This window comes from Scyliorhinus torazame, chromosome 4, assembly GCF_047496885.1.
Source record: "Scyliorhinus torazame isolate Kashiwa2021f chromosome 4, sScyTor2.1, whole genome shotgun sequence".
Taxonomy (NCBI): Eukaryota; Metazoa; Chordata; class Chondrichthyes; order Carcharhiniformes; family Scyliorhinidae; genus Scyliorhinus; species Scyliorhinus torazame.
Genome location: NC_092710.1, coordinates 358,181,333 through 358,202,098, shown reverse-complemented (window position 1 = coordinate 358,202,098; position 20,766 = coordinate 358,181,333). Strand labels below are relative to the sequence as shown.

General features: G+C 55.0%; 1 protein-coding gene across 1 annotated transcript in view; it reads left to right on the top strand.

The window, feature by feature from the left end:
- The window catches only part of LOC140411518 (calpain-1 catalytic subunit-like), a 250,389-nt gene extending 233,908 nt beyond the window's left edge, over positions 1–16,481 (top strand). The window contains exons 10-11 of the mRNA XM_072500605.1: positions 3,854–4,014; positions 16,273–16,481. Of these exons, the coding sequence (XP_072356706.1) occupies positions 3,854–4,014; positions 16,273–16,481 (370 nt within the window). The remainder of the gene's footprint in view (positions 1–3,853; positions 4,015–16,272) is intronic.
- Positions 16,482–20,766: the final 4,285 nt, after the last annotated feature.

The window sequence follows — 20,766 nt, the reverse complement described above, 5'->3', positions numbered from 1 at the left end:
GGTCCTCCCCGTGGTGAGATGGTCCTCCTCGTGGTCTGATGGTCCTCCTCGTGGTGAGATGGTCCTCCTCATGGTGCGCTGGTCCTCCCCATGGTGTGATGGTCCTCCCCATGGTGAGATGGTCCTCCTCGTGGTGAGATGGTCCTCCTCGTGGTGTGATGGTCCTCCTCGTGGTGAGATGGTCCTCCTCGTGGTGTGATGGTCCTCCTCCTGGTGTGATGGTCTTCCTCGTGGTGTGATGGTCCTCCTCGTGGTGAGATGGTCCTCCTCGTGGTGTGATGGTCCTCCTCGTGGTGAGATGGTCCTCCTCGTGGTGTGATGGTCCTCCTCCTGGTGTGATGGTCTTCCTCGTGGTGTGATGGTCCTCCTCGTGGTGAGATGGTCCTCCTCGTGGTGAGATGGTCGTCCTCATGGTGCGCTGGTCCTCCCCGTGGTGTGATGGTCCTCCTCATGGTGAGATGGTCCTCCTCGTGGTGTGATGGTCCTCCTCGTGGTGAGATGGTCTTCCTCGTGGTGAGATGGTCCTCCTCGTGGTGTGATGGTCCTCCTCGTGGTGAGATGGTCTTCCTCGTGGTGAGATGGTCTTCCTCGTGGTGAGATGGTCCTCCTCGTGGTGTGATGGTCCTCCTCATGGTGCGCTGGTCCTCCCCGTGGTGTGATGGTCTTCCTCGTGGTGAGATGGTCTTCCTCGTGGTGTGATGGTCTTCCTCGTGGTGTGATGGTCCTCCTCATGGTGCGCTAGTCCTCCCCGTGGTGTGATGGTCCTCCTCATGGTGAGATGGTCCTCCTCGTGGTGTGATGGTCCTCCTCGTGGTGAGATGGTCCTCCTCATGGTGAGATGGTCTTCCTCGTGGTGAGATGGTCCTCCTCGTGGTGTGATGGTCCTCCTCGTGGTGAGATGGTCTTCCTCGTGGTGAGATGGTCTTCCTCGTGGTGAGATGGTCCTCCTCGTGGTGTGATGGTCCTCCTCATGGTGCGCTGGTCCTCCCCGTGGTGAGATGGTCTTCCTCGTGGTGAGATGGTCCTCCTCGTGGTGTGATGGTCCTCCTCATGGTGCGCTAGTCCTCCCCGTGGTGTGATGGTCCTCCCCATGGTGAGATGGTCCTCCTCGTGGTGAGATGGTCCTCCTCGTGGTGTGATGGTCCTCCCCGTGGTGAGATGGTCCTCCTCGTGGTCTGATGGTCCTCCTCGTGGTGAGATGGTCCTCCTCGTGGTGTGATGGTGCTCCTCGTGGTGAGATGGTCCTCCTCGTGGTGAGGTGGTCCTCCTCGTGGTGTGATGGTCCTCCTCCTGGTGTGATGGTCCTCTTCGTGGTGAGATGGACCTCCTCGTGGTGAGATGGTCCTCCTCATGGTGAGATGGTCCTCCTCGTGGTGTGATGGTCCTCCCCGTGGTGTGATGGTCCTCCTCGTGGTGTGATGGAAGTGGCAGAGAGGAGGGTTTAGGGCCAGGGTGATGGAGATGGTGGATTAGTCGATGGTCTGTCCAGCAGTCCAGTGTTTGATGGGGACAGTGTAGAGGGACCTTTACTCTGCATCTAACCCCGTGCTTTACATGTCCTGGGAGAGTTTGATGGGGACAGTGTAGAGGGAGCTTTACTCTGTATCTAACCCCGTGCTGTACCTGTCCTGGGAGTGTTTGATGGGGACAGTGTAGAGAGCGCTTTACTCTGTATCTAACCCCGTGCTGTCCCTGTCCTGGAAGTGTTTGATGGGGACAATGTAGAGGGAGCTTTACTCTGTATCTAACCCCGTGCTGTACCTGTCCTGGGAGTGTTTGATGGGGACAGTGTAGAGGGAGCAATACTCAGTATCTAAACCCGTGCTGTACCTGTCCTGGGAGTGTTTGATGGGGACAGTGTAGAGGGAGCTTTACTCTGTCTCTAACCCCGTACTGTACCTGTCCTGGGAGTGTTTGATGGGGACAGTGTAGTGGGAACTTTACTCTGTATCTAACCCTATCTAACCCCGCGCTGCACCTGTCCTGGGAGTGTTTGATGGGGACAGTGTAGAGGGAGCTTTACTCTGTATCTAACACCATGCTGTACCTGTCCTGGGAGTGTTTGATGGGGACAGTGTAGAGGGAGCTTTACTCTGTATCTCTCCCCGTGCTGTCCCTGTCCTGGGAGTGTTTGATGGGGACAGTGTAGAGGGAACTTTACTCTGTATCTAACCCCGTGCTGTACCTGTCCTGGGAGAGTTTGATGGGGACAGTGTGGAGGGAGCTTTTCTCTGTATCTAACCCCGTGCTGTACCTGTCCTGGGAGAGTTTGATGGGGACAGTGTAGAGGGAGCTTTACTCTGTATCTAACACCGTGCTGTACCTGTCCTGGGAGTGTTTGATGAGGGCAGTGTAGAGAGAGCTTTGCTCTGTATCTAACCCCGTGCTGTACCTGTCCTGGGAGTGTTTGATGGGGACAGTGTAGAGCGAGCTTTACTCTGTATCTAACCCCGTGCTGTACCTGTCCTGGGCGTGTTTGATGGGGACAGTGTAGAGGGAGCTTTACTCTGTATCTAACCCCGTGCTGTACCTGTCCTGGGAGTGTTTGATGGGGACAGTGTAGAGGGAGCTTTCATCTGTAACTAACCCCGTGCTGTACCTGTCCTGGGAGTGTTTGATGGGGACAGTGTAGAGGGAGCTTTACTCTGTATCTAACCCCGTGCTGTACCTGTCCTGGGAGAGTTTGATGGGGACAGTGTAGAGGGAGCTTAACTCTGTATCTAACCCCGTGCTGTACCTGTCCTGGGAGTGTTTGATGGGGACAGTGTAGAGGGAGCTTTACTCTGTATCTAACCCCGTGCTGTACCTGTCCTGGGAGTGTTTGATGGGGACAGTGTAGACGGAGCTTTACTCTGTATCTAACCCCGTGCTGTACCTGTCCTGGGAGTGTTTGATGGGGACAGTGTAGACGGAGCTTTGCTCTGCATCTAACCCCGTGCTGTACCTGTCCTGGGAGTGTTTGATGGGGACAGTGTAGAGGGAGCTTTACTCTGTATCTAACCCCGTGCTGTACCTGTCCAGGGAGTGTTTGATGGGGACAGTGTAGAGGGAGCTTTACTCTGTATCTAACCCCGTGCTGTACCTGTCCTTGGAGTGTTTGGTGGGGACAGTGTAGAGGGAGCTTTACTCTATATCTAACCCCGTGCTGTACCTGGCCTGGGAGTGTTTGATGGGGACAGTGTAGAGGGAGCTTTACTCTGTATCTAACCCCGTGCTGTACCTGTCCAGGGAGTGTTTGATGGGGACAGTGTAGAGGGAGCTTTACTCTGTATCTAACCCCGTGCTGTACCTGTCCTTGGAGTGTTTGATGGGGACAGTGTAGAGGGAGCTTTACTCTATATCTAACCCCGTGCTGTACCTGGCCTGGGAGTGTTTGATGGGGACAGTGTAGAGGGAGCTTTACTCTGTATCTAACCCCGTGCTGTACCTGTCCTTGGAGTGTTTGATGGGGACAGTGTAGAGGGAGCTTTACTCTATATCTAACCCCGTGCTGTACCTGGCCTGGGAGTGTTTGATGGGGTCAGTGTCGAGGGAGCTTTACTCTGTATCTAACCCTGTGCTGTCCCTGTCCTGGGAGTGTTTGATGGGGACAGTGTAGAGGGAGCTTTACTCTGTATCTAACCCCGTGCTGTGCCTGTCCTGGGAGTGTTTGATGGGGACAGTGTAGAGGGAGCTTTACTCTGTATCTAACCCCGTGCTCTACCTGTCCTGGGAGTGTTTGATGGGGACAGTGTAGAGGGAGCTTTACTCTGTATCTAACCCCGTGCTGTACCTGTCCTTGGAGTGTTTGATGGGGTACCTGTGACAGGGATCGGTTGATGTTTGTGAGCAGTATTCCGGGTCTGTTTTCCAGGATGGCATTCCAGGAGTTCCTGAAACAGTTTTCCCGGCTGGAGATCTGTAACCTGACTCCCGACACGCTGCAGGACGACATGATGAAGAAGTGGAACATGTCTGTGTTCAACGGCTCCTGGAGGAGGGGCAGTACCGCGGGAGGTTGTCGCAACCATGCCGGTGAGTGAGCTGGTCCCCGCGTAAGCACCACTCCCTCTGTCCGAGAACACACACAGGCAACCAATAGGCGCTGGGGTAGACCATTCGGCCCATCGAGCCCTCCCCCACTCCGCCGTGTATTAGTTTCCCTGACCAGCGGGAAACAATCTCTCCGCCCCCTCAAACCCCTTCAGGATCCTGTATGTGACAATGAGATCGCCTCTCCTTCTCCAAAACCCAATTTACTCAGCTTCTCATCTTCGGACAAGCCCCTCATCCCAGGGACCAATCAAGTGAACCTTTGCTGTGTCCCCTCCAATATAAGTATATCCGTCCATAAATGTGGAGACCCAAGTTGCCGAGACTATTCCAGATGTCAACAATCTCTCCCTCAATGCCAGCAAAACTAAAGAGCTGGTAATTGTCTTCAGGAAGCAAAGTACTGTCCACACCCCTGTCAGCATCAACGGGGCCGAGGTGGAGATGGTTAGCAGCTTCAAATTCCTAGGGGTGCACATCTCCAAACATCTGTCCTGGTCCACCCACGTCGACGCTACCACCAAGAAAGCACAACAGCGCCTATACTTCCTCAGGAAACTAAGGAAATTCGGCATGTCCACATTGACCCTTACCAACGTTTACAGATGCACCATAGAAAGCATCCTATCTGGCTGCATCACAGCCTGGTATGGCAACTGCTCGGCCCAGGACCGCAAGAAACTTCAGAGAGTCGTGAACACCGCCCAGTCCATCACACGAACCTGCCTCCCATCCATTGACTCCATCTACACCTCCCGCTGCCTGGGGAAAGCGGGCAGCATAATCAAAGACCCCTCCCACCCGGCTTACTCGCTCTTCCAACTTCTTCCATCGGGCAGGAGATACAGAAGTCTGAGAACACGCACGAACAGATTCAAAAACAGCTTCTTCCCCACTGTCACCAGACTCCTAAATGACCCTCTTATGGACTGACCTGATTAACACTACACCCTGTATGCTTCATCCGATGCCGGTGTTATGTAGTTACATTGTGTACCTTGTGTTTCCCTATTATGTATTTTCTTTTATTCCCTTTTCTTCCCATGTATTTAATGATCTGTTGAGCTGCTCGCAGAAAAATACTTTTCACTGAACCTCGGTACACGGGACAATAAACAAATCCAATCCAATCCAATGTGGACTCACCAACCCTGGACAATTAGAGCAAGAAATCTTCATTCCTGGGCTTCAATCCCTTTGCAATAAAGGCCACCATGGTGTTTCCTTCCTAATTACTCGCTGTACCTACATGCTAACTTTCTGTGTTCCATCTGTGAGCAGAGCCAGGTCTCTTGGAACATCGACGCTGAGATTTCACGGCAGGATTGTGATGGTGAGGGATTCACCTCGCTTTTACACGTTCCCAATCCTGAGGCGTGCAAATAATCTTCACAACAATATCAGCCAATAGAAGTCTTTCCCACAGATTTTGTTTTTCAATGGGGCATATTTTTGTTGAAGAATTTCTTTAAATGTTTCCCTCCAAACCTTTTAGTCCAGTTACCCAATTAAACTTACTCAATTAACCTTAACCAATTTAGTGAAAAACTCAATCTCTCTCTCTCTCTTCTCCTCCCTCTCTCTGACCCTCTCTCTGTCCCTCTCTCTCAGTCCGTCTCTCTCTCTGTCCCTCTCTCTCTCTGTCTCCCTCTCTCTCTCTGTCCCTCTCTCTATCCCTCTCTCTCTGTCCCTCTCTCTCTATCCCTCCCTCTCTCTCTGTCCCCGCTCTCTCTGTCCCACACTCTCTCTTTGTCCCCCTCTCCCTCTTTGTCCCCCTCTCTCTCTGTCGTCCCACTCTCTGTACCCCCCACACTCCATCCACCCCACTCTCTGTCCCCCCCCACTCTCTGTCCCCCCCCACTCTCTGTCCCCCCACTCTCTGTCCCCCCACTCTCTGTCCCCCCCTCTCTCTGTCCCCCCCCTCTCTCTGGCCCTCCCTCTCTCTGTCCCTCCCTCTCTCCCCGTCTCTCTCTCTCCCTCTCTGTCCCTCTCTCTCTCTCTCACTCTCTCTCTCTCCCCCTCTCTGTCCCTCCCTCTCTCTGTCTCCGTCTCACTCTCTGTCCCCCCTCTCTCTGTCCCTCCGTCTCTCTCTCTCTCTCCTCTCTCTGTTCCCCCTGTTTCTCCCTCTATCTGACACTGTCTCCTCTCTCTGTCTCCTCTCTCTGTTCCCTCTGTTTTTCCCTCTATCTGTCTCTGTCTCCTCTCTCTGTCTGTTCCCTCTGTTTTTCCCTCTATCTGACTCTGTCTCCTCTCTCTGTCTGTTCCCTCTGTTTTTCCCTCTATCTGACACTGTCTCCTCTCTCTGTCTCCTCTCTCTGTTCCCTCTTTTTCCCTCTATCTGACTCTTTCTCCTCTTTCTGTCTCCTCTCCCTGTCTCCTCTCCCTGTCTCCTCTCTCTGTCTCCTCTCTCTGTCTCCTCTCACAGTCCCCCCCTGTTCCTCCCTCTATTTGACACTGTCTCATCTCTCTGTCTCCTCTCGCTGTCTCCTCTCTCTGTCTCCTCTCTCTGTCCCCCTGTTTCTCCCTCTATCTGACACTGTCTCCTCTCTCTGTCTCCTCTTTCTGTCTCCTCTCTCTGTCTCCGCTCTCTGTCTCCTCTCTCTGTCTCCTCTCTCTGTCTCCTCTCTCTGTCTCCTCTTTCTGTCTCCTCTCCCTGTCTCCTCTCCCTGTCTCCTCTCCCTGTCTCCTCTCCCTGTCTCCTCTCTCTGTCTCCTCTCTCTGTCTCCTCTCACAGTCCCCCCCTGTTCCTCCCTCTATTTGACACTGTCTCATCTCTCTGTCTCCTCTCTCTGTCTCCTCTCTCTGTCTCCTCTCTCTGTCCCCCTGTTTCTCCCTCTATCTGACACTGTCTCCTCTCTGTGTCTCCTCTCTGTGTCACCTCTATCTGACACTGTCTCCTCTCTGTGTCTCCTCTTTCTGTCCCCCCTGTTTCTCCCTCTATCTGACACTGTCTCCTCTCTGTGTCTCCTCTCTCTGTCTCCTCTATCTGACACTGTCTCCTCTCTGTGTCTCCTCTCTGTGTCTCCTCTCTGTGTCTCCTCTCTGTGTCTCCTCTCTCTGTATCCTCTTTCTGTCCCCCCTGTTTCTCCCTCTATCTGACACTGTCTCCTCTCTCTGTCTCCTCTCTCTGTCTCCTCTCTCTGTCTCCTCTCTCTGTCTCCTCTCTCTGTCTTCTCTCTCTGTTCCCTCTCTCTGTCTCCACTCTCTGTCTCCTCTCTCTGTCTCCTCTCTCTGTCTCCTCTCTGTGTCTCCTCTCTCTGTCCCCCTGTTTCTCCCTCTATCTGACACTGTCTCCTCTCTCTGTCTCCTCTCTCTGTCTCCTCTCTCTGTCCCCCTATTTCTCCCTCTATCTGACACTGTCTCCTCTCTCTGTCTCCTCTCTCTGTATCCTCTTTCTGTCCCCCTGTTTCTCCCTCTATCTGACACTGTCTCCTCTCTGTGTCTCCTCTCTGTGTCTCCTCTCTGTGTCTCCTCTCTGTGTCTCCTCTCTGTGTCTCCTCTCTCTGTCTCCTCTCTCTGTCTCCTCTCTCTGTCACCTCTCTCTGTCCCCCCTGGTTCTCCCTCTATCTGACACTGTCTCCTCTCTCTGTCTCCTCTCTCTGCCTCCTCTTTCTGTCCCCCTGTTTCTCCCTCTATCTCACACTGTCTCCTCTCTCTGTCTCCTCTCTCTGTCACCTCTCTCTGTCCCCCCTGGTTCTCCCTCTATCTGACACTGTCTCCTCTCTCTGTCTCCTCTCTCTGCCTCCTCTTTCTGTCCCCCTGTTTCTCCCTCTATCTGACACTGTCTCTGCTCTCTGTCTCCTCGCTCTGTCTCCTCTCTCTGTCTCCTCTCTCTCTGTCCCCCCTGTTTCATAGAACATTACAGCGCAGTACAGGCCCTTCGGCCGTCGATGTTGCGCCGACCAGTGAAACCACTCTAAAGCCCATCGACACTATTCCCTTATCGTCCATATGTCTATCCAATGACCATTTGAATGCCCTTAGTGTTGGCGAGTCCACTACTGTTGCAGGCAGGGCATTCCACGCCCTTACTACTCTCTGAGTAAAGAACCTACCTCTGACATCTGTCTTATACCTATCTCCCCTCAATTTAAAGCTATGTCCCCTCGTGCTAGACATCACCAATCGAGGAAAAAGGCTCTCACTGTCCACCCTATCCAATCCTCTGATCATCTTGTATGCCTCAATTAAGTCACCTCTTAACCTTCTTCTTTCTAAAGAAAACAACCTCAAATCCCTCAGCCTGTCCTCATAAGATCTTCCCTCCATACCAGGCAACATTCTGGTAAATCTCCTCTGCACCCTTTCCAATGCTTCCACATCCTTCCTATAATGCGGCGACCAGAATTGCACGCAATACTCCAAATGCGGCTGCACCAGAGTTTTGTACAGCTGCAACATGACCTCATGGCTCCGAAACTCAGACACTCTACCAATAAAAGCTAACACACCGTACGTCTTCATAACAACCCTCTCAACCTGGGTGGCAACTTTCAGGGATCTATGTACATGGACACCGAGATCTCTCTGCTCATCCACACTGCCAAGAATCTTACCATTAGCCCAGTACTCAGTCTTCCTGTTATTCCTTCCAAAATGAATCACCTCCCACTTTTCTGCATTAAACTCCATTTGCCACCTCTCAGCCCAGCGCTGCAGCTTATCTATGTCCCTCTGTAACTTGTCACACCCTTCCACACTGTCCACAACTTCACCGACTTTAGTGACATCTGCAAATTTACTCACCCATCCTTCTACGCCCTCCTCCAGGTCATTTATAAAAATGACAAACAGCAGTGGCCCCAAAACAGACCTTTGTGCTGCACCACTAGTAACTGGACTCCAGTCTGAACATTTCCCATCAACCACCACCCTTTGTCTTCTTCCAGCTAGCCAATTTCTGATCCAAACTGCAAAATCACCCTGAATCCCATGCCTCCGTATTTTCTGCAGTAGCCTACCATGGGGAACCTTGTCAAACGCTTTACTGAAATCCATATACACCACATCAACTGCTTTACCCTCATCCACCTGTTTGGTCACCTTCTCAAAGAACTCAATAAGGTTTGTGAGGCACGACCTACCCTTCACAAAACCGTGTTGACTATGTCTAATCAAATTATTCCTTTCCAGATGATTATATATCCTATCTCTTATAAACCTTTCCAAGATTTTGCCCACAACAGAAGTAAGGCTCACTGGTCTATAGTTACCGGGGTTGTCTCTACTCCCCTTCTTGAACAAGGGGACAACATTTGCTATCCTCCAGTTTTCTGGCACTATTCCTGTAGACAAAGATGACTTAAAGATCAAAGCCAAAGGCTCAGCAATCTCCTCCCTAGCTTCCCAGAGAATCCTAGGATAAATCCCATCCGGCCCAGGGGACTTATCTATTTTCACACTTTCCAGAATTGCGAACACCTCCTCCTTCTGAACCTCAAGCCCTTCTAGTGTAGTAGCCTGAATCTCAGTGTTCTCCTCGACAACATTGTCTTTTTCCTGTGTGAATACTGACGAAAAATACTGACCAAGCACAACTTCCCACTTCTGTCCTTGACTGGCCCTACTCTTACCCTAGGCATTTGTTTATAGAAAGCTTTAGGGTTATCCTTGATCCTACCTGCCAAAGACTTCTCATGTCTCCTCCTGGCTCTTTCATAGATTATCATAGAATTTACAGTGCAGAAGGAGGCCATTCAGCCCATCGAGTCTGCACCGGCTCTTGGAAAGAGCACCCCACCCAAACTCAACACCGCCACCCTGTCCCCATAACCCAGTAACACTAAGGGCAATTTTGGACACTAAGGGCAATTTATCATGGCCAATCCACCTAACCCGCACATCTTTGGACTGTGGGAGGAAACCGGAGCACCCGGAGGAAACCCACGCGCACACGGGGAGGATGTGCAGACTCCACACAGACAGTGACCCAAGCCGGAATCGAACCTGGGACCCTGGAGCTGTGAAGCGATTGTGCTATCCACAAGGCTACCGTGCTGCCCTTCTTAGCTCTCTCTTTAGGTCTTTCCTAGCTAACTTGTAACTTTCGAGCGCCCTAACTGAACCTTCATGTCTCATCTTTACATAAGCCTCCTTCTTCCTCTTGACAAGTGTTTTGACTGCCTTAGTAAACCACGGTTCCCTTGCTCGACCACTTCCTCCCTGCCTGACAGGTACATACTTATCAAGGACACGCAGTAGCTGTTCCTTGAACAAGCTCCACATTTCCATTGTGCCCATCCCCTGCAGTTTTCCTCTCCATCCGATGCATCCAAAGTCTTGCCTCATCGCATCATAATTGCCTTTCCCCCAGATATAACTCTTGCCCTGCGGTATATACCTGTCCCTTTCCATCACTAAAGTAAACTTAATCGAACAGACTCAAAAACAGCTTCAACCCATTGTTACCAGACTCCTAAATGACCCTCTTATGGACTGACCTGATTAACACTACACCCTGTATGCTTCACCCGATGCCAGTGCTTATGTAGTTACATTGTGTACCTTGTGTTGCCCTATTATGTATTTTCTTTTATTCCCTTTTCTTCTCATGTACTTAATGATCTGTTGAGTTGCTCGCAGAAAAATACTTTTCACTATACCTCGGGACACGTGACAATAAACAAATCCAATCGAATTGTGGTCACTATCACCAAAGTGCTCACCTACCTCCAAATCTAACACCTGTCCTGGTTCATTACCCAGTACCAAATCCAATATGGCCTCGCCTCTTGTTGGCCTATCTACATACTGTGTCAGGAAACCCTCCTGCACACATTGGACAAAAACGGACCCATCTAAAGTACTCGAACTCTAGTGTTTCCAGTCAATATTTGGAAAGTTAAAGTCCCCCATAACAACTACCTAACTTTGGGCAGCACGGTAGCATTGTGGATAGCACAATCGCTTCACAGCTCCAGGGTCCCAGGTTCGATTCCGGCTTGGGTCTCTGTCTGTGCGGAGTCTCCACATTCTCCCCGTGTGTGCGTGGGTTTCCTCCGGGTGCTCCGGTTTCCTCCCACAGTCCAAAGATGTGCAGGTTAGGTGGATTGGCCCTTAGTGATAAATGGTAAATTGCCCCTTAGTGTCCAAAATTGCCCTTAGTGTTGGACTGGGTTGTGGGGATAGGGTGGAGGTGTTGACCTTGGGTAGGGTGCTCTTTCCAAGAGCCGGTGCAGACTCGATGGGCCGAATGGCCTCCTTCTGCACTGTAAATTCTATGCCTACCCTGTTGCTTTCGCTCCTATCCAGAATCATCTTTGCAATCCTTTCCTCTACATCTCTGGAACTTTTCGGAGGACGATAGAAAACACCTAACAGGGTGACCTCTCCTTTCCTGTTTCTACCCTCAGCCCATACTACCTCAGTAGACGAGTCCTCATCAAACGTCCTTTCTGCCACCGTAATACTGTCCTTGACTAACAATGCCACCCCTCCCCCTCTTTTACCACCTTCCCTGAGCTTACTGAAATATCTAAACCCCGGCACCTGTAACAACCATTCCTGTCCCTGCTCTATCCATGTCTCCGAAATGGCCACAACATCGAAGTCCCAGGTACCAACCCATGCCGCAAGTTCACCCACCTTATTCCGGATGCTCCTGGCATTGACGTAGACACACTTTAAACCACCTTCCTGCCTGCCGGTACACTCCTGCAACTTTGAAACCTTACTCATGGCCTCACTACTCTCAACCTCCTGTATACTGGAGCGACAATTCAGGTTCCCAAGCCCCTGCTGAACTAATTTAAACCATCCCAAATTCTCCCCCCAGGATATTGGTACCCCTCTGGTCCAGGTGCAGACCATCCCGTTTGTAGAGGTCCCACCGACCCCAGAATGAGCCCCAATTATCCAGAAATCTGAAACCCTCCCTCCTGCACCATCCCTGTAGCCACGTGTTCAACTCCTCTCTCTCCCTATTCCTCGTCTCGCTATCACGTGGCACGGGAAACAACCCAGAGATAATAACTCTGTTTGTCCTAGATCTAAGTTTCCACCCTAACTCCCTGAATTCCTGCCTTACATCCCTATCCCTTTTCCTACCTATGTCGTTGGTACCTATGTGAATCACGACTTGGGGATGCTCCCCCTCCCCCTTAAGGATCCCGAAAACACGATCCGAGACATCACGCACCCTGGCACCTGGGAGGCAACACACCAACCGTGAGTCTCTCTCGTTCCCACAGAATCTCCTATCTATCCCCCTAACTATGGAGTCTCCAATGACTAATGCTCTACTCCTCTCCCCCCTTCCCTTCTGAGCAACAGGGACAGACTCTGTGCCAGAGACCTGTACCCCATGGCTTACCCCTGGTAAGTCCTCCCCCACAATAGTATCCAAAGCGGTATACTTGTTACTAAGGGGAACGGCCACAGGGGATCCCTGTACTGACTGCTTCCTCCCAGCCCCTCCCACCGTCACCAATCTTGATTCTTCGGAGTAACTACATCCCTGAAGCTTCTACCTATGACCAACTCTGCCTCCCGAATGATCCGAAGTTCATCCAGCTCCAGCTCCAGTTTCTCCCTCTATCTGACTCTGTGTCCTCTCTCTGTCCCCTCTCTCTGTCTCCTCTCTCTGTCCCCCTCTGTTTCTCTCTCTATTTGACACTGTCTCCTCTCTCTCTCCCCTCTCTCCGTCTCCTCTCTCTCCTCTCTCCGTCGCCTCTCTCTGTCTCCTCATTCTGTCTCCTCTCTCTGTCCCCCCTGTTTCTCCCTCTATCTGACACTGTCTCCTCTCTCTGTCTCCTCTCTCTGTCTCCCCTCTCTGTCTCCTCTCTCTGTCTCCTCTCTCTGTCTCCTCTCTCTGTCCCCCCTGTTTCTCCCTCTATCTGACACTGTCTCCTCTCTCTGTCTCCTCTCTCTGTCTCCTCTCTCTGTCCCCCCTGTTTCTCCCTCTATCTGACACTGTCTCCTCTCTCTATCCCCTGTTTCTCTCTCTATCTGACACTGTCTCCTCACTCTGTCTCCTCTCTCTGTCTCCTCTCTCTGTCCCCCCCCGTTTCTCCCTCTATCTGACACTGTCTCCTCTCTCTGTCTCCTCTCTCTGTCTCCTCTCTCTGTCTCCTCTCTCTGTCTCCTCTCTCTGTCTCCTCTCTCTGTTTCCCCCTGTCTCCCCCTCTATCTGATACTGTCTCCTCTCGCTGTCTCCTCTCCCTGTCTACTCTCTCTGTCTACTCTCTCTGTCTCCTCTCTCTGTCCCCCCTGTTTCTCCCTCTATCTGACACAGTCTCCCCTCTCTGTCTCCTCTCTCTGTCCCCCCTGTTTCTCCCTCTATCTGACACTGTCTCTCTGTGTCTCCTCTCTGTGTCTCCTCTCTGTGTCTCCTCTCTGTGTCTCCTCTCTGTGTCTCCTCTCTCTGTCTCCTCTCTCTGTCTCCTCTCTCTGTCTCCTCTCTCTGTCTCCTCTCTCTGTCTACTCTCTCTGTCTCCTCTCTCTGTTTCCCCCTGTCTCCCCCTCTATCTGATACTGTCTCCTCTCGCTGTCTCCTCTCGCTGTCTACTCTCTCTGTCTACTCTCTCTGTCTACTCTATCTGTCTCCTCTCTCTGTCCCCCCTGTTTCTCCCTCTATCTGACACTGTCTCCTCTCTCTGTCTCCTCTCTCTGTCCCCCCTGTTTCTCCCTCTATTTGACTCTGTCTCCTCTCTCTGTCTCCTCTCGCTGTCTCCTCTCGCTGTCTCCTCTCTCTGTCTCCTCTCTCTGTCCCCCCTGTTTCTCCCTCTATCTGACACTGTCTCCTCTCTCTGTCTCCTCTCTCTGTCTCCCCCTGTTTCTCCCTCTATCTGACACTGTCTCCTCTCTCTGTCTCCTCTCTCTGTTCCCCCTGTTTCTCCCTCTATCTGACACTGTCTCCTCTCTCTGTCTCCTCTCTCTGTCTCCTCTCTCTGTCTTCTCGCTCTGTCTCCTCTCTCTGTCTCCTCTCTCTATCTCCTCTCTCTATCTGACACCGTCTCCTCTCGCTGTCTACTCTCTCTGTCTACTCTCTCAGTGTACTCTCTCTGTCTCCTCTCTCTGTCCCCCCTGATTCTCCCTCTATCTGACACTGTCTCCTCTCTCTGTCTCTTCTCTCTCTCTCCCCCTGTTTCTCCCTCTACCTGACACTGTCTCCTCTCTCTGTCCCCTCTGTTTCTCTCTCTATCTGACACTGCCTCCTCTCTCTGTCCCCTCTCTCCATCTCCTCTCTCTGTTCCCTCTGTTTCTCCCTCCATGTGACACTGTCTCCTCTCTCTGTCCCCCCTGTTTCTCCCTCTATCTGACACTGTCTCCTCTCTCTGTCCCCCCTGTCCCATCTGACACTGTCTCCTCTCTCTGTCTCCTCTCTCTGCCCCCCCTGTTTCTCCCTCTATCTGACACTGTCTCCTCTCTCTGTCCCCCCTGTTTCTCCCTCTATCTGACACTGTCTCCTCTCTCTATCTACTCTCTCTGTCTCCTCGCTCTGTCTCCTCTCTCTGTCTCCTCTCTCTATCTCCTCTCTCTATCTGACACCGTCTCCTCTCGCTGTCTACTCTCTCTGTCTACTCTCTCAGTGTACTCTCTCTGTCTCCTCTCTCTGTCCCCCCTGTTTCTCTCTCTATCTGACACTGTCTCCTCTCTCTGTCTCCTCTCTCTGTCTCCTCCCTCTGTCCCCCCTGTTCCTCCCTCTATCTGACACCGTCTCCTCCCTCTGTCCCCCCTGTTTCTCTCTCTATCTGACACTGTCTCCTCTCTCTGTCCCCCCTGTTTCTCTCTCTATCTGACACTGTCTCCTCTCTCTGTCCCCCCTGTTTCTCTCTCTATCTGACACTGTCTCCTCTCTCTGTCTCCTCTCTCTGTCTCCTCTCTCTGTCTCTTCTCTCTGTCTCCTCCCTCTGTCCCCCCTGTTTCTCCCTCTGTCTGACACTGTCTCCTCTCTCTGTCTCCTCTCTCTGTATCCTCTTTCTGTCCCCCTGTTTCTCTCTCTATCTGACACTGTCCCCTCTCTCTGTCTCCTCTCTCTGTCTCCTCTCTCTGTCTCCTCTCTCTGTCTCCTCTCTCTGTCTCTTCTCTCTGTCTCCTCCCTCTGTCCCCCCTGTTTCTCCCTCTATCTGACTCTGTCTCCTCTCTCTGTCTCCTTTCTCTGTCTCCTCTCTCTGTCTCCTCTCTCTGTCTCCTCTCTCTGTCTCCTCTCTCAGTCTCTTCTCTCTGTCTCCTCCCTCTGTCCCCCCTGTTTCTCCCTCTATCTGACTCTGTCTCCTCTCTCTGTCTCCTCTCTCTGTCTCCTCTCTCTGTCTCCTCTCTCTGTCTCCTCTCTCTGTCTCTTCTCTCTGTCTCCTCCCTCTGTCCCCCCTGTTTCTCCCTCTGTCTGACACTGTCTCCTCTCTCTGTCTCCTCCCTCTGTCCCCCCTGTTCCTCCCTCTATCTGACACTGTCTCCTCTCTCTGTCTCCTCCCTCTGTCCCCCCAGTTTCTCCCTCTGTCTGACACTGTCTCCTCTCTCTGTCTCCTCTCTCTGTCTCCTCTCTCTGTCTCCTCTCTCTGTCTCTTCTCTCTGTCTCCTCCCTCTGTCCCCCCTGTTTCTCCCTCTGTCTGACACTGTCTCCTCTCTCTGTCTCCTCTCTCTGTCTCCTCTCTCTGTCTCGCCCTGTTTCTCCCTCTATCTGACACTGTCTCCTCTCTCCGTCTCCTCTCTCTGTCTCCTCCCTCTGTTCCCCTTGTTTCTCCCTCTATTTGACTCTGTCTCCTCTCTCTGTCTCCTCTCTCTGTCTCCTCTCGCTGTCTCCTCTCGCTGTCTCCTCTCTCTTTCTCCTCTCTCTGTCCCCCCTGTTTCTCCCTCTATTTGACTCGGTCTCCTCTCGCTGTCTCCTCTCTCTGTCTCCTCCCTCTGTTCCCCTTGTTTCTCCCTCTATTTGACTCTGTCTCCTCTCTCTGTCTCCTCTCTCTGTCTCCTCTCGCTGTCTCCTCTCGCTGTCTCCTCTCTCTGTCTCCTCTCTCTGTCCCCCCTGTTTCTCCCTCTATTTGACTCTGTCTCCTCACTCTGTCTCCTCACTCTGTCTCCTCACTCTGTCTCCTCTCTCTGTCTCCTCTCTCTGTCCCTCCTGTTTCTCCCTCTATCTGACTCTGTCTCCTCTCGCTGTCTCCTCTCTCTGTCTCCTCTCTCTGTCTCCTCTCTCTGTCCCCCCTGTTTCTCTCTCTATCTGACACTGTCTCCTCTCCCTGTCTCCTCCCTCTGTCCCCCCCTGTTCCTCCCTCTATCTGACTCTGTCTCCTTCTCTTCCCGAAGCTACGTTTTGGATCAACCCGCAGTTTAAGATCACACTGGACGAGGAGGATGATGATCCCGAGGATGACGAGATTGCCTGCAGCTTCCTGTGCGCTCTGATGCAGAAAGACCGGCGCAGACGCCGCAGACACGGCCAGGATATGCACACCATCGGCTTTGCTGTGTATGAGGTCAGCCCATTCACTCTGCCTCCTGACCACGCCTCATAGAGCAGGAAACACCCAGGCTCCATTCTGGGCCTATCACTGCAGCGCCACGTTCCTGGGATGGGGGGAGTTATCTTGCGAGGAAATGTTGGGCCTTTATCCATCAGAGTTGAGAAGATTGAGGGGACCTCATTGAAAGATGCTGAGGGGATTTGACAGAGTGGAGCTGGAAATATGTTTCCTGTGTGGGATAGGCTAGAACTGGTTCAAAACAAAACGCTCCTGAGGGGCTCTCGCAGATAGGTTCTTGATCAATAAGGGGATCAGGGGTTAGGGGGAGAAGGCAGGAGAATGGGGATGAGAAAATATCAGCCATGATAGAATGGCGGAGCAGACTCGATGGGCCGAGTGGCCTGATTCTGCCCCGATGTGTTCTGGTCTCATGGGTTCCCGTCGAAGATGCAGATGAGGAAAATTGTTTTCTCTGAGGGTCATCAATCTTTGGATCCCTCTTCACCAGACAGTGGTCAATGAATATAGATTATTAATAACGAGGGGTGAAAGGTTATCGGGGTTAACGAGGGGTTGAAAGGGCGTCCGGGTTAACAAGGGGGTGGAAGGTTATCGGGGCTAACGAGGGGGTTGTGGTAATACCAGGTATTGCAGTACTGGAGAGGTGAATGACCATTGGCTAGGCCGCGGGGTCTACCATTGGATAATGTACATAGCCCCGCCCTGAGAGGCGGGGTATAAGAACCGATGCCGTCCCAGCAGCCTTCACTTCTGTAACATCGCTGCTGGGTACAGTTCTATCTGATTGAAGCTGAATCGATATGACTCCTCGTGGTCTCGAGAGTATTGATTGTGCATCGGGGGTGAAAGGTTAGAGGGGTTAACGAGGGAGTGAAAGGTTATCGGGGTTAGCGAGGGGGTGAAAGGTTATCGGGGGTTAACGAGGAGGTGAAAGGTTATCAGGGTTAGCGAGGGAGTGAAAGGTTATCGCAGCTAACGAGGGGGTGAATTGTTATCGCGGTTAGCGAGGGAGTGAAAGGTTATCGCGGTTAACGAGGGGGTGAAAGGTTATCAGGGGTTAACGAGGAGGTGAAAGGTTATCGGGGTTAGCGAGGGGGTGAAAGGTTATCACGATTAACGAGGAGGTGAAAGGTTATCGGGGGTTAACGAGGAGGTGAAAGGTTATCGGGGTTAGCGAGGGAGTGAAAGGTTATCGCGGTTAACGAGGGGGTGAAAGGTTATCGGGGGTTAACGAGGAGGTGAAAGGTTATCGGGGTTAGCGAGGGAGTGAAAGGTTATCGCGGTTAACGAGGGGGTGAAAGGTTATCGGGGGTTAACGAGGAGGTGAAAGGTTATCGGGGTTAGCGAGGGGGTGAAAGGTTATCACGATTAACGAGGAGGTGAAAGGTTATCGGGGTTAGCGAGGGGATTTAAGGTTATCATGGGTTGGTAGCTATGCGGGGCTGAGGATTCGATCAGCCAGGATCACATTGGTGAGTGGGGCAGGATCGGGAGGCCAAGGGGCCTTCAGCTCCTAATTGGTCCGGTTTGTAATACCTGTAAATTTAAGCTGAGGTCCCGTCTGCCTCTCACTCGGTGACGTTAAATATTTCAGAGAGAGCAAAGGGAACTGACCAATGTCCGCGTCCCACCTTCATGTCTACGCCCCCCTCCCCCTGCCCAACCCCCCCGTCCAACCCTCTCCCCCCCACCCAACCCCCTCGTCCAACCCCCTCCCGTCCAACCCCCCACCCAACCCCCGCCCAACCCCCTCCCGTCCAACCCCCCACCCAACCCCCGCCCAACCCCCCCGTCCAACCCCCTCCCCCCTGCCCAACCCCCCCGTCCATCCCTCTCCCGCCCCGCCCAACCCCCCACCCAACCCCCCCTGCCCAACCCCCCGTCCAACCCCCTCCCCCCGCCCAACCCCCTCCCGTCCAACCCCCCACCCAACCCCTCCATCCAACCCCCCGTCCAACCCTCTCCCGCCCCGCCCAACCCTCCCGTCCAACCCCCCACCCAGCCCCCGCCCAACCCCCCCCGTCCAACCCCCTCCCCCCCTGCCCAACCCCCCCATCCAACCCCCTCCCCCTGCCCAACCCCCCCGTCCAACCCCCCACCCAACCCCTCCATCCAACCCCCCCGTCCAACCCCCGCCCAACCCCCCCCCGGTCCAACCCCCTCCCCCCCCCCGCCAAACCCTCCCGTCCAAACCCCCGCCCAACCCCCCCGTCCAACCCCCTCCCCCCCCGCCCAAACCTCCCGTCACCCAGAACCCCCCACCCAACCCCTCCATCCAACCCCCGCCCAACCCCCCCGTCCAACCCCACACCCAACCCCTTCATCCAACCCCCGCCATCCAACCCCCGTCCATCCCCCCCGTCCAACCCCCTCCCCCCCGCCCAACCCTCCCGTCCAACCTCCCACCCAACCCCCCCCGTCCAACCCCCTCCCCCCCGCCGAACCCTCCCGTCCAACCCCCCACCCAACCCCCACGTCCAACCCCCTCCCACCCAACCCTCCGTCCAACCCTCTCCCGCCCCGCCCAACCCCCCACCCAACTCCCCCGTCCAACCCCCCCGTCCAACCCCCTCCCCCCCCGCCCAACCCTCTCCCGTCCAAACCCCCCACCCAACCCCCGCCCAACCCCCTCCCACCCAACCCCCCGTCCAACCCTCTCCCGCCCCGCCCAACCCCCCACCCAACTCCCCCGTCCAACCCCCCGTCCAACCCCCTCCCCCCCGCCCAACACCCTCCCGTCCAAACCCCCGCCCAACCCCCTCCCGTCCAACCCCCCACCCAACCCCCGCCCAACCCCCCCGTCCAACTCCCTCCCCCCCGCCCAACCCCCTCCCGTCCAACCCCCCACCCAACCCCCGCCCAACCCCCCCGTCCAACCCCCCACCCAACCCCCCCGTCCAACGCCCTCCCACCCAACCCCCCGTCCAACCCCCTCCCCCACGCCCAACCCCCCAGTCCAACCCCCCACCCAACCCCCCGTCCAACCCTCTACCCCCCGCCCAACCCCCCAGTCCAACCCCCCACCCAACCCCCCCGTCCAACGCCCTCCCACCCAACCCCCCGTCCAACTCCCTCCCCCCCCGCCCAACCCCCCCATCCAACCCCCCAGTCCAACCCCCCGCCCAACCCCCCAGTCCAACCCCCCGCCCAACCACCCCGTCCAACCCCCCGTCCAAACCCCCCCGTCCAACCCCCCCGTCCAACCCCCCCACCCAACCCTCCCATCCAACCCCCCACCCAACCCCCCACCCAACTCCCCCGTCCAACCCCCCCACCCAACCCCTCCGTCCAACCCCGTCCCCCCCGCCCAACCCTCCCATCCAACCCCCCACCCAACCCCCCGTCCAACCCTCTCCCCCGCCCAACCCCCCCGCCCCAACCCCCCCCGTCCAACCCCCCACCCAACCCCCCCGCCCAACCCCCCGTCCAACCCCCCCCACCCAACCCCTCCGTCCAACCCCCTCCCCCCCCGCCCAACCCCCCATCCAACCCCCCACCCAACCCCCCGTCCAACCCCCCCGTCCAACCCCCCCACCCAATCCCCCACCCAACCCACCCGTCCAACCCCTCGAACCCCCATCCAACCCCCCCGTCCAAACCCCCCCTTCCAGCCCCTCTGTGACTCCTTCCCCCGTCCAGCCCCTCTGTGACCCCCGCCCCCCCTTCCAGCCCTCTGTGACCCCCGCCCCCCCTTCCAGCCCCTCTGTGACTCCTCCCCCCGTCCAGCCCCTCAGTGACCCCTCCCCCCGTCCAGCCCCTCTGTGACCCCCGCCCCACCGTCCAGCCCCTCTGTGACCCCCTCCCCGTCCAGCCCCTCTGTGACCCATGCCCCCCCGTCCAGCCCCTCAGTGACCCCCTCCCCGTCCAGCCCCTCTGTGACCCCCGCCCCACCGTCCAGCCCCTCTGTGACCCCCTCCCCGTCCAGCCCCTCAGTGACCCCTCCCCCCGTCCAGCCCCTCTGTGACCCCCGCCCCCCCCGTCCAGCCCCTCTGTGACCCCCTCCCCGTCCAGCCCCTCAGTGACCCCTCCCCCCGTCCAGCCCCTCTGTGACCCCCGTCCAGCCCCTCAGTGACCCCTCCCCCGTCCAGCCCCTCAGTGACCCCTCCCCCCGTCCAGCCCCTCTGTGACCCCTCTGTGACCCCCGTCCAGCCCCTCAGTGACCCCTCCCCCCGTCCAGCCCCTCTGTGACCCCTCCCCCCGTCCAGCCCCTCAGTGACCCCCGTCCAGCCCCTCTGTGACCCCTCCCCCCGTCCAGCCCCTCTGTGTCCCCTCCCCCCGTCCAGCCCCTCAGTGACCCCCGTCCAGCCCCTCTGTG